The following is a 12,715-nucleotide window of genomic DNA, read 5'->3' as shown; positions in this document are numbered from 1 at the left end:
ATTATTATTACTTTTGATCATATGTTAAGTTATATGGTATGAACTAGAGTACTATCAAAGTTCTGAAAAGATTGCCGAGGTTTGGAATTAATCGAGGCGGAGATCATGGCAGAAATCAGTCTTGAGCTTTGCCCTTTATGTAAAGACAGGATTGAAGTTGGGATCCTTGGTGGTTTTTCCCCAGTATGCTCTTTATTTAGTAGTAGCTCAGTGCTTTAAGCACTTTATAAGACTTAGGAATCTGTGTGATTCTGACCTGTGCTGAGTATTCAAGTCTCTTTGAGAGACTAACTTGATTCTAGCCACAATAACCATATTACCATCACAAAAGAAACAGGAAAAGGTTTTTTACAAAGAGCTCTATCTACTCAGTGGCCAAATGAAAATTCAGTTGAAGATCTGAACTTGGGGTGGGGTAGGGAGTTGAAGGTAGATGGAAACATTCATGGGTCTGGCAACTCATTGCTACATATTAAAATATATTTTATTAAAAGGAAAAATGAAGGGGAAACATTCTATTCCTGAGTACTTCCTGAGACATAATTGAATTAATATGAACACTCAGTAAAACAGTGGCATAGTATTGGGATGGGGAAAGAGGTGTGTCTACTTTGTATCAAGAGAATTTTACTATCAATTTGGAATTCCATTTCTACAGCACAGAACAGAGCAAAAGCCTGCCTAGGGGATTAAAGCAGTCTACTAAAAGTTTGGCAGTAGATTATCAATCATGATATGTTGTCATTGGAATAGCAAACTTATTCCCCATGTTTGGTACCTCCTTAAAACTCTAAGAGGAGGGGCAGCGTGGTGGCGCAGTGGATAGAGCACCAGCCCTAGAGTCAGGAGGACCGAGTTCAAATCCAGCCTCAGACACTTAACACTTACCAGCTGTGTGACCCTGGGCAAGTCACTTAACCCCAATTGCCTCACTAAAAAACAAAACAAAACAAAACAAAACAAAACAAAAAACTCTAAGAGGAGCTATCATATATGAAAAGCAAGTTCTCTAATGAGATTGAAACACACCTTTGGGGGTGAGGTGTAGAGAAGGACCAATCATCCAGTTTCAATAACAAAGTATATTTTCTGAACTGTTGAAGTTGGACATGACCATTGTATCAGTTACAGCACTAAGGGACTTTCCTGAGACTCTTTTGTACATCATTCGACTGTTTACTGTTAATTCTGAAACTAGAGATTTTCATCTGTCTTATTTTTTTTACCACTTTCTCACGGAAAATTTGCAATTCTCCCCCCAGAAACATTATTGGGGGGGAAAATGATGACTGCCCATTTTGGTGTGGAGTGGTAATAAGTGTTATGTCAAAAGAGCAGTTTAGTTTGTTGACTTTTTTACATTTTCTTTATAATGTGTGTGTGTGTGTGTGTGTGTTTGTGTTCTCAGAACTGCATAGCCACTCATGAATCCAACGGCATTGACATAATCACAGCTTTAATCCTGAATGACATCAACCCTTTGGGAAAGAAGAGGATGGATCTTGTATTAGAGCTGAAGGCAAGTTGTAATTGCATAGTAAAAGAGAGAGCTGGGGAGATACTGTGTTCTGCCTCAATTTACGAAGTCGTCTACCATGGGGAAAAAAATGGATAGATTAAATTAGAGACCAAAATAGGAGTTCTGAGTAAAATACAATGTTTCCATCCATCTCTTCTAAATAAACTCTTTCTGCCTGGACATCTCTTGCTTAGTCCCGTGATGTGACCTTACTGTATAAAGCAGAAACACCGTTTTAGATGTCATTCTAGTACTAAAAACATTGTTTCTGAGAGCATCAGTCTAAAACAATGGAAATTCCATTCTTGTGATGGTATCTGATCTTTTTCCCCTTGCTTGGTCAGTGGAGGGGTAATATACATCAGACTGGTGGGGGATGGGGAGGAGGCAGGTGCTTCAGGTTGGCAAAGACATGCTCTGAGTCATCTAGATTAAAAAAAAATTTTTATACAGATCTTAGCACATAGTGGGTGTTTAGTAAAGGTTTTCTTAAAATCATGGCAATCATAACATAATAACCAGGAATGTACCCTTGAGTCTGTGATTAGCTTCACTAGATTTGCCCCATTCGACTTTCACTAAATGGCCGATCTTAAGCTATAAATGACATTTTGGTCACCTAACATAACAAAGTGATCCTGATGAACTGAAGGCATGAGCCCAAGGTGTTAGCATTACCAGCCCACTTCTTAGGTATCTGAGAGAGGAGCGACAGTCCCTATATTGTAGTTAGTAGCCTGAAGGACTTTCTGGGGAAGGGGGAAGTAAGTGTTCCAAGGATGTCTTGATGTCTCCGAGAACTGAAATTGCAAATCAACTTAATGTACATTTAAAAAAAAAATCTTAGTGATTTAAAAAAAATCCTTCTTGGGCACATTTCCTATTTAATTCTTATCCATATTCAGGGCATGTTGTAATTTGTCCCTGTCTTCCCCTCACTGGTTCCCAGGACTTTTTAATTATCTTGAGCAGTCCTGAAACTCATGTGAAACACACAGCAGAGAAACTGGCCTGCCTCTCCAGCAGAAGTATGTCACAGGAAAGACAGGTCGTTAGTAAAGGGTTTTGACACTGAGATATCTCCTTAGGAGTGGTAAGGTCCTGCTTGTTTCTCCTTCAATGTTTCAAAAAGAATAATTGGAAGTAGTAGTTGACAATTTTTAAAATATAATTTTAGAATGACCTTTTTTTTTGTTTCTTGGTCTTCCTAATTAGACAAATTGTATTAAAAAAAATTAGCCTGAATTAAGCAGCAGATTATTCCTCCTCAGCTTCCAGTTTGCCATTTATCAACAGCGTGAACTGCAAGTAGCTCAAATTAATTGAGGATTTGGAGTACCACCAGGCAGCATTCAGGAGTTTTTGCTTGTAATAAGTAAATTTACCTACTAGAGAATACTGGGGGTATTCCCTCCCCCCCCCACCCCCTGCAAGGAAAGGTCACCATTTGGCAGGACAGCAAATTGGTTGAACTAGCATGACCTTTTGCTGAACCAGAATAGCTTTTGGTCCTATATTCTAAGAAGCTAAAACCAGTTGTGAAAATTAGTGTAGGACCCGGCTCTGAAATTAGGCCAAACCATAAGAAATCGAATATGTAGGCAAATAATGGATTTAAAGCCACTGGAAAATCTGATTGGGACACTGCTCCTTTGCCTGATATCGACTGTAGGATGGACATTAGAGTATTAGTGGCTGGAATAACAAATAACGACGACTGACATTCCCATAGGGCTTTCAGGTTGGTAAAGTGCTTTTCGACCTTTGTCAGAGGTGAGCCCTTATAGTAACCCTGTGAGAGGGTGCTACAGGTATGGTGCTCTCCATTTTACAGAAAATCTGGGAAGTGTTGATGACAGTACTTTAAGGAAGTGAATAACGTTTGCTGATCATCTTTTCAGGCCCCTCGCATAGAAATGCATGTGGCTGAGTTTTCCACAAACTGTGGTAGTAGGGATATGCCATCTGCACGTCCCCTTTGACAATTCAGAGCTGTTCTTACATCAGAGCTCTGAGAAATGAGGCCAAAAAGTTATGCAGAAACTTGGCCCAGATATGACCTGTATGTACTCTCTGTATGTTTCTGTGGGTTGGAAGTCATGTGGACCTGGGTGAATATGATCTTTACCCAGAGTTCAGCTATGTAGTAGAAAGTTCAGCCCATGGCCTCATCTCAGTGGAGTGACTAAAGAAGTGTCAGGCCCACCCATTCACCTAGGATGCAGATCTAAAAGGGGCCTTTTTGGGCAGCCATTGACCTACTTTTTTTCTTCTCTTTTTTTTTTTTCTCCAACTAGAACAATGCATCTAAATTGCTCCTGGCGATCATGGAAAGCAGGCATGACAGTGAAAATGCTGAAAGGATATTATACAACATGAGACCAAAGGAACTGGTAAGCGTCACTCCCATTGTGCTTGGACTACTTGTCCTACCTGCTGATTTAACTCATCGTGTAGACCACTAGCAGTGGTCTACGTACGGTCACCTCAGTGCACTTTGTGTTTCCCCATTTCTGCACCTTTGCTCATTGTCTTTAAAATCTGTTCTTGGGGAGCAGCCAGGTGGTGCAGTGGATAAAGTACTGGCCTTGGATTCAGGAGGATCTGAGTTCAAATCCAGCCTCAGACACTTGACACTTAACACTTAACTAGCTGTGTGACCCTGGGCAAGTCATGTAACCCTCATTGCCCTGCCAAAAACCAAAAAACAAAATCTGTCCTTGGAAGCTTGGATTGAGCCGAGCTCTCAGCCATTAGGCACTGCCTGCAACATTGCAGATGGTAGCACATTCACGCTTGCCTCTCCTTTGTGTCAGTGACCTTCTGGTGGGCAGCTCAGTATGCTGGACCTTTCTGTAGGACTCAACATTGCACGGATACCCGTAGAGCCCACTAAGGTTTCATCAGTTGTTCCCAGGTTTTGCTGCATGACTGATTCATCTTCTGATCATACATTTCTCTGCTGATATCCTTTATAGTGTATCTCTTGTCAGACTCCCCAGTACAGCCTCTTCATGCCCATTTAAGCCTCTTAACAGCCCTTTGGATGACCTGTAACTCGAAGGTCCCAATTCCAGTCCCACCTTCTCCATGAAGCCTTCCCTGATTGCCCCCATACCCAACTCAGACATGACCCTTTGAGGACTCGTAGTAGCACTTCTTTCTTCTCTCAGACATTCATCATACTTCCATTTGGTTTGATATTTACATGTGTATGTATCTCACCTCCCCTACTAGATTGCAAATTGTGTCTCATCAATCTTTGTATCCACCATAGGACAGTGCTTTGTGAGTACTAGGTACTTAGTAAGTGCTGAATTTGCATTTGACTAAGGAAAGATTCCATTGAGAGGCTAAATGGAAATACCCAGATCCTTTGGGGAAATCATCAGAATCACAAATAAACAAACAAATAAATAAACAAACAAACAAACAAATGAATGAATGAATAAATAAAAGGAAATATTTCAGTCCACTGTCTTGGGCAAAGAATATAGAATATCTCTTTGTAGCATTGGCCGTCTGCCGCCTCTCTTTGGGTCCTCTTCAGTAAGTCTTACTACAAAAACACTTTCTTCCTAAGTCCCATTTTCCTTATCTAGACCTGTGACTACATGCAGCAGTACCCTCACACAGTGCTGAAATATTTAGCCTCCTGATGCCAGTCCTCCTTACGTAACTGGAGGTGATCTCCACCAGTTCTCTGGTGCCAGTAATAAGTTATCTCTATTATAAAGAGAATGTGGTTCACAGGTATATTTTGAGGAATGATGCAAACTGCTTGCTATGATTTCTGAGGAGGAGAAAGGTCTCACCCAAATTTGGAGTTAATATAGAAAACTGTGAGACTAGCAACAAACTGAAGTAGTGGGATGAGTTGAGGGCAGAATTTTCATTTGGAATCTTTACTGACCTATATGTGCTTTCCCCTCCCCCCCCCCCCCAGCCCAGTCTCTGAACAAACTACAATTGACAATTAAGGGAATTAAGTTAGAGCTGAAGGATACCTCACACGTGTCCTCTAGGCCAACTCTCTACTTTACCATCCAAAGAAACTGAGGCCAGAGGAGTTAATGACTTGTCCAAGGTTACCTAGGTGGTAAGTAGCAGAGCCTCTGACTCTGCTTTGATAAGATGCTAATGACACCAGAAAACTGCAAAACTTGATTCTCCACGCTTACCAACATGTATCTTTAGAAGTGTAGCTAATTTATTTTGATTTCTACCCCACTACTGTGGATGTCACCCTCAGAGAGCTGAGGTCACGGTGGAATGTCATAACCCTCAAAAGGAAATGCTATCAAGGTTTATGTTAATGGTTTTATAAAGGCAGGACAGAGGGGATGCGGCAAGGCACAGAAGACAAGACTTGTCCGCTTAAGAAGAGGAGCCTGTTCCATTCCTGTCTCCTACTGGGCCAACCAGGAGGTCCATATAAACTCCTGGCACTTGTCCCCCCACCAACTTTTTATATCACGAATGGGCAGTGTCATAGTGGAAAGTGTGGCATGTGAGCCCCTGGTTGCCAGTTGCCCCCTTGTGGTTGGAGAGTGCCAGTCCCTGGTATATAGTACATAAGGAATATCTGGCCCTTATATTAAACTCCCAGCTATCTAGAACTCGGGCTATCAGACATCTCAAGTATTCATAACCCTTTGGGGGGTGGGAATACATTCTCCTAACAACAACTGAAAAACAGAATTACCTAATAAACAAGTTGAGAATGTGAATTTATTTTTCAAAAATCTGTTTCCAGGCTGTGTCCTGAGATCAGAAGAAATTCATCCCATTCTCCATGTTCTATATCCAGTCTTCTGTGTTTAGATAGAGAATTAAGTTTTTTACACTGATGACACCAAGGCACTTCTGAATCATTAAAGATTAATATTCTGTACAGTTTTTGCCTTAGTTGTTCCATGTTCCAATTATTTGAACATGAATAATACATTTATGACAAATATGATAACTCAGTAAACTAGAACATCCATTTAACCAAAATATCCATTCTTTAATATACTGGTGAAAATGGAAGTTTACTTTATTTTACCCTAGGGCATCTGAAAATGGATCGATTTGATTGATGACATTTGTTGAATTGAATTGCCAAAAATACAGACTATAGCTAAAGGTCTGCTCACTGTTATGGTCAGTGTGGGGTAGGCTCATGTTTTCTCCCCGCAGAAATTTGACTTTCTTGCCCTGACCTATAGGTGGAAGTCATCAAGAAGGCATACATGCAAGGTGAAGTGGAATTTGAGGATGGAGAAAACGGTGAGGATGTTGCTGCGTCTCCCAGGAACGTGGGCCACAACATCTATATTTTAGCCCATCAGGTAGGACGGACCACCCCATAAGCATATCTCATTTACAAGGGCAACCTTCCATGAAAAATGGCTGTGAAGCAGGCCTGTTTGCTTCACTATATTGTTGGGAGCCTGACCTTTGAATCCGTCTTGACCCAACTGCTGACTTTGGAGATTTAGAATTCTACCTTTCCCATTCTTAGCTATAATATGGCATCCCCTTCTTAAGAAAAGAAATCCTTGTGCCCTTAAAGGCATTTAAGATCAAGAAACCTCCCCTTTCCTTTATTCCCAGTGGTCTCTTAGCCAGAGAGAGTTGAAAGGCTTTCTAAGAGTACTGAAGTGATCATTTCTTGATTATCTAAAGAAATAAACTCTAATTTCTTGATTTCATTTGGAGCTCCTCAGCCTTCAAACTTCTAAGTTTGCAGTGGTTTTAGTAGCATAGAGTACTCTGTACCTCTGCAACAAGGAAGCCAGTTTCCCAGGTTTGTTTTGATTTTAAGACATCCTTCCCAAATCTTGGCATATCTGTGTTCTGTTCTGAAGCACTTTTTCCATCTCTGGTGAGCATCGCCCACAAGTGTGCCTGTTGGATAATTACTTTTCCCTTCCCTTTCACCTGAGTAATCCAATTAGACTTGTTATCCCAAGGTATTGGCACTACTTGTTGTTCCTAGGATAGGAGATAACGACATTGCACAGGCTGCTGGCAGCCCCTTCAATGATAGGCATATTTACAACGAGAACTTTTTATTTTGCATATCGCTGGAGGTGAATAACAGACAATCAGTATTCTGCTTTTTAAGTGGAATTGAAAATATGGATGTCCCCCAGGGAGCCAGACAATGTCACCACCGTTATAAATGGCATTTCTCTCACACCATTTCTCTCCCTGTTCCCCCCACCTCCTTGTTTACTGGCATCTAGCCATCCAAGGGAGCTTTCAAAATGTTTAGATTAGAAGGAGATCCAAGAGGTTGTACTGAAAATTCTTTTCTCTGCCTGGCTAAATAAGACAGGGGTAAAGCAGGACTCAGCGTGGGCAAAAGTGTTCTGTATTTTCTTCTGATTGGTTCCCAAAATAAACTTTGTGTACATAGCACCTAGTTGGAATATAACAAGTCTCCCATCACCTTTGCCCTCCTGCTAACAACTTTGCTGGTTATTATGTATTTTTCATACCAAAAATTTTAAATGAGTATGTGTGTTCCTGTTATAAAGAGAAATTGGGTCTCTCCTATTACTTCCCCCTCACCTTCACCCCCCATTCTTGTATTCCAGTTGGCTCGGCATAACAAAGAACTTCAGAACATGTTGAAACCCGGAGGTCAAGTAGAAGGAGATGAAGCTCTAGAATTCTATGCCAAACACACAGCACAAATTGAGGTAAAAAAAAAAAGAAAGAAAGAAAGAAAGAAAGAAAGAAAGAAAGAAAGAAAGAAAGAAAGAAAGAAAGAAAGAAAGAAAGAAAGAAAGAAAGAAAGAAAGAAAGAGAAAGAACAGTGAGCTCAAAGTGGTTTTAATTAAAGAACTTCAGAGGGACCTGAAAATCCATTGTTAAACCATAGATTGTTTGAGCTAGAAAGAGATCTAGAGATCAGATGGTCCATCCCCTTCTTTTTGATAGATGAGGAAACTGAGGTCAGGGTCATACAACTTGTTAATAGTAGGGCTAGGAATCAAACCCAGGTCTTCTGAATCTCAGCCATGTGGTCTTTCCCTCACTGCACCATTCATCTCAGGGGTCTTTTAAAAGCCAACTGCTTCCCTCGCAAATCAAAGCATTATTAACCATCCTTTGATCATGAGAGAATAGAGCTAGAGAACTTAGAAAAAATACCCTCTCACTATCAGCAAATATTGGAAGCGGCCAACAGTCAAAGCCAATGGTCAAAAATATCCTTAGCTGATATTTTAAATCTCTGGGCCATCGTCCTAAATGGACTTAATTCTGTTGACTCTTTTGTCAAACCCTTGTAGCCATGTTGAGTGGCGAGATCAATCTTGGGTAAAATGGTCATTAAATAATCTTCAGACCCATGATCATATGAGCCTGTGATTAGAAACTGCCTTAATTGGGCCCCATTCCCTGGAACTTGACTCAGACTGATTGCCTTAAACACAATGGGATCCTCAGCTGTTAGAGTTAGAAGGAAACTTAGAGGGGCAGCTAGGTGGCGCAGTGGATAAATCACCAGCCCTGGATTCAGGAGAACCTGAGTTCAAATCTGGCCTCAGACCCTTAACACTTACTAGCTGTGTGACCCTGGGCAAGTCACTTAACCCTCAATGCCCCCCCCCCAAAAAAAGAAGGAAACTTAGAGAGAGATCATCCTGCCCAGGACTTTCATTTTTGAGATGAAGACACCAAGACCCTGACAAGGAAAGGGCCTTGTCCAAGATGCTACAACTAGGGGAAAAGCTGGTGGCCAGACTCCTCTCTTGATAGGTACTCTTGCCATTGGACCACTCTGTCACAGAAACTTCAGTTGAAGAAAAGAATCATTATAGAGACTCAAGGGGGGAGGTCATTTTCATTTCTTTTTGTACTTCAGACTTCAAAGTCTATGTGCTTCAATTTGAAAATATGCATTTTGGACTACAATGATTTATCCGAGATTAAGAATCAGGGCTAGGAACATTTTAAAGGTATTAAAAGGTATTCTTGGGCTCTGACTCTGGAACCACCTGGGCTTTGATAAGTGAGCTTCTTGCATTATTTTACCCAAGCTCACTATCTCTACACTTAGCCTCTTTAGGTGTGCCCCACCCTCCTTTCCTATCTTCCCTTTATATATTGTCCCTTCCTACCCCACCAACCCCTCTTAAAATAGAACCTCTTTGACGGCAGGGAATGTTTTGGCTGCTTGTGTTCTCATTACCAGCATTAAATCCAGTCCTTGGCACATAGTAAGCACTTAATAAATGCTTTATCTGTCTGAAAGAATTTGATCATTGGTCAGGTTTCAATGAAGGAGGTGAATATAGAATGCAAGCTCCTTGAAGGTAGGAATTATTTCTTTTTTTTCTTGTCTCCCCAGTACCTAGCACAGGGCAGTGCACTGAGCTGTTGGCCTAATAAATGCCTGCCGAGGGGCAGCTAGGTGGCACAGGCACCGGCCCTGGAGTCAGGAGTACCTGAGTTCAAATCCGGCCTCAGATACTTAACACTTACTAGCTGTGTGACCCTGGGCAAGTCACTTAACCCCCATTGCCTCACTAAAAAAAAAAAAAAAAATTAAATAAATAAATAAATAAATAAATAAATGCCGATTAATTGATAGCCCCTCTGTGCCTTGCCCAGCTTAGACTGTTCTGGATATCACATTTTAGGAAGGATGTTGACACATGCTGAAGAGCGTCTGGATCTAAGCAGCCAGGGTGGTGACAAGACTAGAAACAATGGTGGGTTAGGATTTGTTGAAAGAAGTGAGGCTTTTTAGCCTTGAAAAGATTTGGTTTGGGTAGCAAGAGGTTATGACTGTCTTCGAGTATCTGAAAGCTATTGGATTTCCTTGGCTTGTATCCTGGGAAAGAACTATGAGGTGTGGGTGGAAGATGCAGGATCAGGTTGTTGACTTGATAAAAAGAAAAACATCCCAGTTATTAGTAAGTACTTTACAAAAATGGAATAAGCTCCTTTGGAAGGTAGTGAGTTCACCATCATTTTCAGTCTTAAAATGGAGTCCAGACGAGCATCTGTTGTTCAAATACAGTTTGAACTCCACAACTCTAAGGTCCCTTGCATCTTCCAGGATTCTTTGACTGCAAGTCATATGTAACTCCTAAAGTTTGGCTATATCAGGCTCATTTGAATATGAATGCAAAATCAACCTCTTTAATCATTAGGGTAAAATACTAATTACCAAATCTGAAGGTTCGAGGTTTGTAAAATAATAATCTTATAGATTTTCCAGAAATAGCTTTATTCTACTCCTCCTAGGACTCAGAATAGCCTTAGGTATTAAGCTCTTTAAGTATTAGGCTGATTTCTGTCTGCCTTCCATGACACCTTAATCCAAGGTCAGGAATAAATAAGTGTCTGATAAATGCCTTTTTATGATACTAAAGTAATCCTTTGATCTCATGCATCTCTTCCAGATCGTCAGGTTAGATCGTACAATGGAGCAAATAGTCTTTCCTGTGCCCAGTATATGTGAATTCCTTACCAAGGAGTCCAAACTACGGATATATTATACCACCGAGAGAGATGAGCAAGGGAGTAAAATAAATGACTTTTTCTTGAGATCTGAAGACCTCTTCAATGAAATGAACTGGCAGAAGAAGCTGAGAGGTAGGTTAGACACATTCACACAGATACGTTATGCTGATAACTCATAACAGCCCCATGAGTGCGGTCATTAGTAAAGTATTGCCCCCATCTTACTGATGAGAAAGCAAAGCTTCCCAGTGCCCCCAAACATGGGAAATACCAGAGATGACACTCAGACACAGGGCTCCAGAGCCATGGTTTCAGTCCTCTTGTCTCTGTCTTTAGCAGGCTGCCACACAGAGAAGTCACCCAGAGCCTTTAGTTTCAACATTCCAGGGGGTGTTTGTCCCCTAGGGTAGAAGGGCTGTGGTCCACCTCAGAATGCCATCAATACATACCTCAGAATTCTCCCCCGACAGGGGTCAGGGTTCAGAATCCTAGTCAGAATGTTCTGAGGACATTATCCTCATCCTCTGTTTGGTGAAACTTGATTGAACAATCCCTCAGAGGGGCATAAATGCTACTCGCAGTATCTCACTTTTTAAAAATACAAGCAACCACCAGGTCAAACAGAAACCAGTCTCTTGGATTCACCAGACAAGGCTCTTGAGCAAGAAAGTTAGGTGCTTTCGTTTCTCATTTACTAGCACACCTGCTAAGGAGACTTGGGCATCTCCCCCCTCGTAGGCTACCTCTGCCATTGTTAATTGTGTCGTTTTATAGGCCGTGGAATTGTTTGCCGCATTAGATGTGTCAGAGCTAATGAGTGAGTCCCGTTTGAAACGCCTGACTATCCGATGAAAATTACATGTTTAAAACACTTTTATAGGGGCTTTCCCAGAGGGCTGCTCAGCTCATGGTTTTCATTAGTTTTTTAATGTGGACCTTGAGCACTGACTGAGCACTTGGCACCAACAGATAGGACAGACTTGAAAGGATTGGGCTGTGTTTGTATCTCTTAGTCTGCAACTGAGTTTTTATTGGAAAACTCAGGTTGAGATTTTTGGTTTGGTTTGATTTTTGTATCGTTAGGTTCTTTTGGTTTTCCTCCTTACTATAGGTCCAGGTGGGAAATGGGGTGAAAGAGAGAGCTGTGTTTGTTTTTTGTGTTCAGGCTCTGCTTGCTCGCATGCTATCTCCTCCTGCAAGGGGCCTTCCCCAGTGTTCCCACATGCCAGGCCTTACCCCCCTCCTTTGTATTCCCTTTGTAGATAGTTTACATGTATTTACCTGTGCATGTATGGTCCACCCCATGCAAGCTCTTTGAGGGCATGAGCTCGGTCACTTTTGTTATTATAGCCTTAGTACCTGGCTTATGGCAGACATTTCATATTCAGGCGGCCTACTCAATTGGATCTCCTCAAGTCTGAGGTGGGACAGCTAATGTCCTCCCTTATTTGTCCTTGGATCACAGATTGAGAACTGCATCTAGAGGTCTTAGTTCAAGCGTCTCCTGTTTAATCTGGCCCTCTTGTTTTACAGGTGAGAGAACTGGGGCTCAGAGATAAAGTGTCGGTCCCGGGGTCACAGAGGTGGGGTTTGAACCCAGTCACTCCAAGTTCAGTGCCCTCTCTTTTGTATCAGGGTGCCTCTTCTCTACCTCCTTTCCTCATTCAGTTCTTTCTTCCATCCCCTGAGCAGCAGATAGATGAGGCAGAGCCATTAGACTCATCTTCT

General features: G+C 41.5%; 1 protein-coding gene across 8 annotated transcripts in view; it reads left to right on the top strand.

Moving 5' to 3' along the window:
• Positions 1 to 12,715, top strand: part of ITPR1 (inositol 1,4,5-trisphosphate receptor type 1) — a 395,541-nt gene that overhangs the window by 311,121 nt on the left and 71,705 nt on the right. For all 8 annotated transcript variants that reach the window (XM_043977918.1, XM_043977916.1, XM_043977917.1 and 5 more), the window contains 5 exons: positions 1,409 to 1,519; positions 3,817 to 3,912; positions 6,730 to 6,852; positions 8,107 to 8,211; positions 10,927 to 11,119. In XM_043977918.1, the coding sequence (XP_043833853.1) occupies positions 1,409 to 1,519; positions 3,817 to 3,912; positions 6,730 to 6,852; positions 8,107 to 8,211; positions 10,927 to 11,119 (628 nt within the window). The remainder of the gene's footprint in view (positions 1 to 1,408; positions 1,520 to 3,816; positions 3,913 to 6,729; positions 6,853 to 8,106; positions 8,212 to 10,926; positions 11,120 to 12,715) is intronic.

Source organism: Dromiciops gliroides, chromosome 1, assembly GCF_019393635.1.
Source record: "Dromiciops gliroides isolate mDroGli1 chromosome 1, mDroGli1.pri, whole genome shotgun sequence".
In the NCBI taxonomy this organism is placed as follows: domain Eukaryota; kingdom Metazoa; phylum Chordata; class Mammalia; order Microbiotheria; family Microbiotheriidae; genus Dromiciops; species Dromiciops gliroides.
This window is presented reverse-complemented; position numbering and strand designations above follow the sequence as displayed.